This window comes from Chlorella variabilis (assembly GCF_000147415.1).
Source record: "Chlorella variabilis unplaced genomic scaffold CHLNCscaffold_27, whole genome shotgun sequence".
Taxonomy (NCBI): domain Eukaryota; kingdom Viridiplantae; phylum Chlorophyta; class Trebouxiophyceae; order Chlorellales; family Chlorellaceae; genus Chlorella; species Chlorella variabilis.
In genome coordinates, this window is record NW_005435061.1 from 393,786 (window position 1) to 395,634 (window position 1,849).

Below are 1,849 nucleotides of genomic sequence, written 5' to 3' on the forward strand. Positions count from 1 at the left end.
ACCACCTGCCTCCCCTGCCACCCTGCCCACCCTGCCACCCTGCCACCCCGCCCTCCCACGCCCCCCCGCCTCCCTCCCTGCCACCCTGCCGCCCTGCCTCCTCCTGCAGACCCACTTCCGCTCCGCGGTGACCGACGAGTGGCTGCGGGTGAAGGGCTCCAACGGCACAATGTTTGCGCTGGGCGACGCCGCCACCATCGAGCAGAACAAGGCGGTGGAGAAGGTGGGGCACGGCCGGGGCGGGCGCTTTGCTACTAGCTGGTTATCCCCCGCAGCCGACAGGCCGGCAGGCTGCCTGCTGGCGTGCGCGCGGGCGGGACCCCACCTGCCTCCCTCCCTCCTGCCCAGCACACCCCACCCTGCCCCCGCCGTCTCCACACACGGCTGCCTGTTTAACTCGAATGTGCGGCCTGACCTCCTTCCGCCCTGCTTGTGCCCCTTCCCCTCCCCACCACGGACACACACACACACACGCCCGCCCGGCAGGCCAGCGAGCTGTTTGACAAGTATGCGGCCACACACAGCGACGGGCGGCTGACGCTGGAGGAGCTGCAGCAGCTGATGCGGGAGGCCAGCCAGGAGTTCCCGCACCTCAGGGAGCATGCCACCTTCCTGGATGGGTGAGCTGGCGGCTGCTGGAGGGGCCGGGCCGGCGGCGAGCCTGGGCGGGGCACAGCACGGGCTGCGCATCCTTGCTCAGCGCCCCCGGTTGGCCTGGCGCGACCCTTGTAGCGCCTGCCTCGCTTCCCGTGTCCTGCTTGCTGCGCCCGGTGCCAATGCACCGCCAGGCATCATCCCACCCGGCCCCGCCTGCTCCTGCCGCAGCAAGGTGGGCAGCCAGCGGTTTGGCGGCCTTGTCTTCAATGCCTTCCTGCAGGCCAACCAGACCATGAGCACGGTGGGTGGGTGGGTGGGTGGGTGGTTGGGTGGGCCCCGGGGCGGCCACAGGAGGCTGCTGCTGCTGCTCCTGTGGGGTGGGTGCCGCTGCGGGTGGGTGGGGCTTGCTGCGAGGCCCTTGCTAGGGCCTGCGGCTGTGCGGCAGCGCCGGGTGGAGCGGCTGCTCGGGTGGCGGCGGCGTAGATGCGGGCCAGCTTGTGGGCCGCGGCTGCAATCCCACCAGCCCCCACCCCGCGACTGCCCCTTGGCACTGTGACCCGGCTGCCACCCCACCCCACCCCACCCGCCTGCAGATGTACAAGGGCGTGGGCCTGGTGGACCCCCAGTCCACGCTCAGCCGGGAGCAGTTCAGCGAGCTACTGACGCGCATAGACAGCTCGCTGCGGGCGCTGCCCGCCACGGCGCAGGTGGGTTGCGGGCGTGTGGGGTGGGGTGGGGTGAGGGGGATGCGCTGTTTCTGTCTGTGGCGTTGCCCAGCCCTGCTGCCACGGCATGCTCGCAGCGCTGCGGGCTTGGCCGCCCACCCCTGCTGCTGCTGCTGCTGCCTGACGGAGCCCCTGCTCCTGCCCCTGGCTGCTCCCGTGGCCTCAGGTGGCGCGGCAGCAGGGCGAGTACCTGGCGGAGGCCTTCAAGCTGGCAGACGGAGACCTGGAGGGTGAGCGGCGCTCAGAGCCTCCACTGCTGCTGCTCTCCCCTGCTCCTCCTCCTCAGCTGGCCACCTGCCCAGGGCCTGCCGCCCGTGCGGTCGCGCCTGTCTCTTCAACTGCTGCTGATGCGCACCTTTCGGCCGCCCCCGACCGCCGCCCCCGACCGACCGCCTGCGACCGCTGCCCCTGCCTGCCGCCCTCCCTGCAGAGCTACCCCGGGCCGCCCCCGGCTTCAAGTACTTCCACAAGGGGTCAATGGCCTACGTGGGGGGAGGTGAGGGCGCCAGCCGGCAAGCAAGCACAGC

The 1,849-nt window shown here is 71.8% G+C and overlaps 1 protein-coding gene across 1 annotated transcript in view; it reads left to right on the forward strand.

The window, feature by feature from the left end:
- The window catches only part of CHLNCDRAFT_59165 (hypothetical protein), a gene marked incomplete at its 3' end in the record, with an annotated part of 6,782 nt that overhangs the window by 2,826 nt on the left and 2,107 nt on the right, over positions 1-1,849 (forward strand). Inside the window, exons 6-11 of the mRNA XM_005843727.1 lie at positions 110-223; positions 487-620; positions 826-898; positions 1,191-1,304; positions 1,489-1,552; positions 1,753-1,818. Of these exons, the coding sequence (XP_005843789.1) occupies positions 110-223; positions 487-620; positions 826-898; positions 1,191-1,304; positions 1,489-1,552; positions 1,753-1,818 (565 nt within the window). The remainder of the gene's footprint in view (positions 1-109; positions 224-486; positions 621-825; positions 899-1,190; positions 1,305-1,488; positions 1,553-1,752; positions 1,819-1,849) is intronic.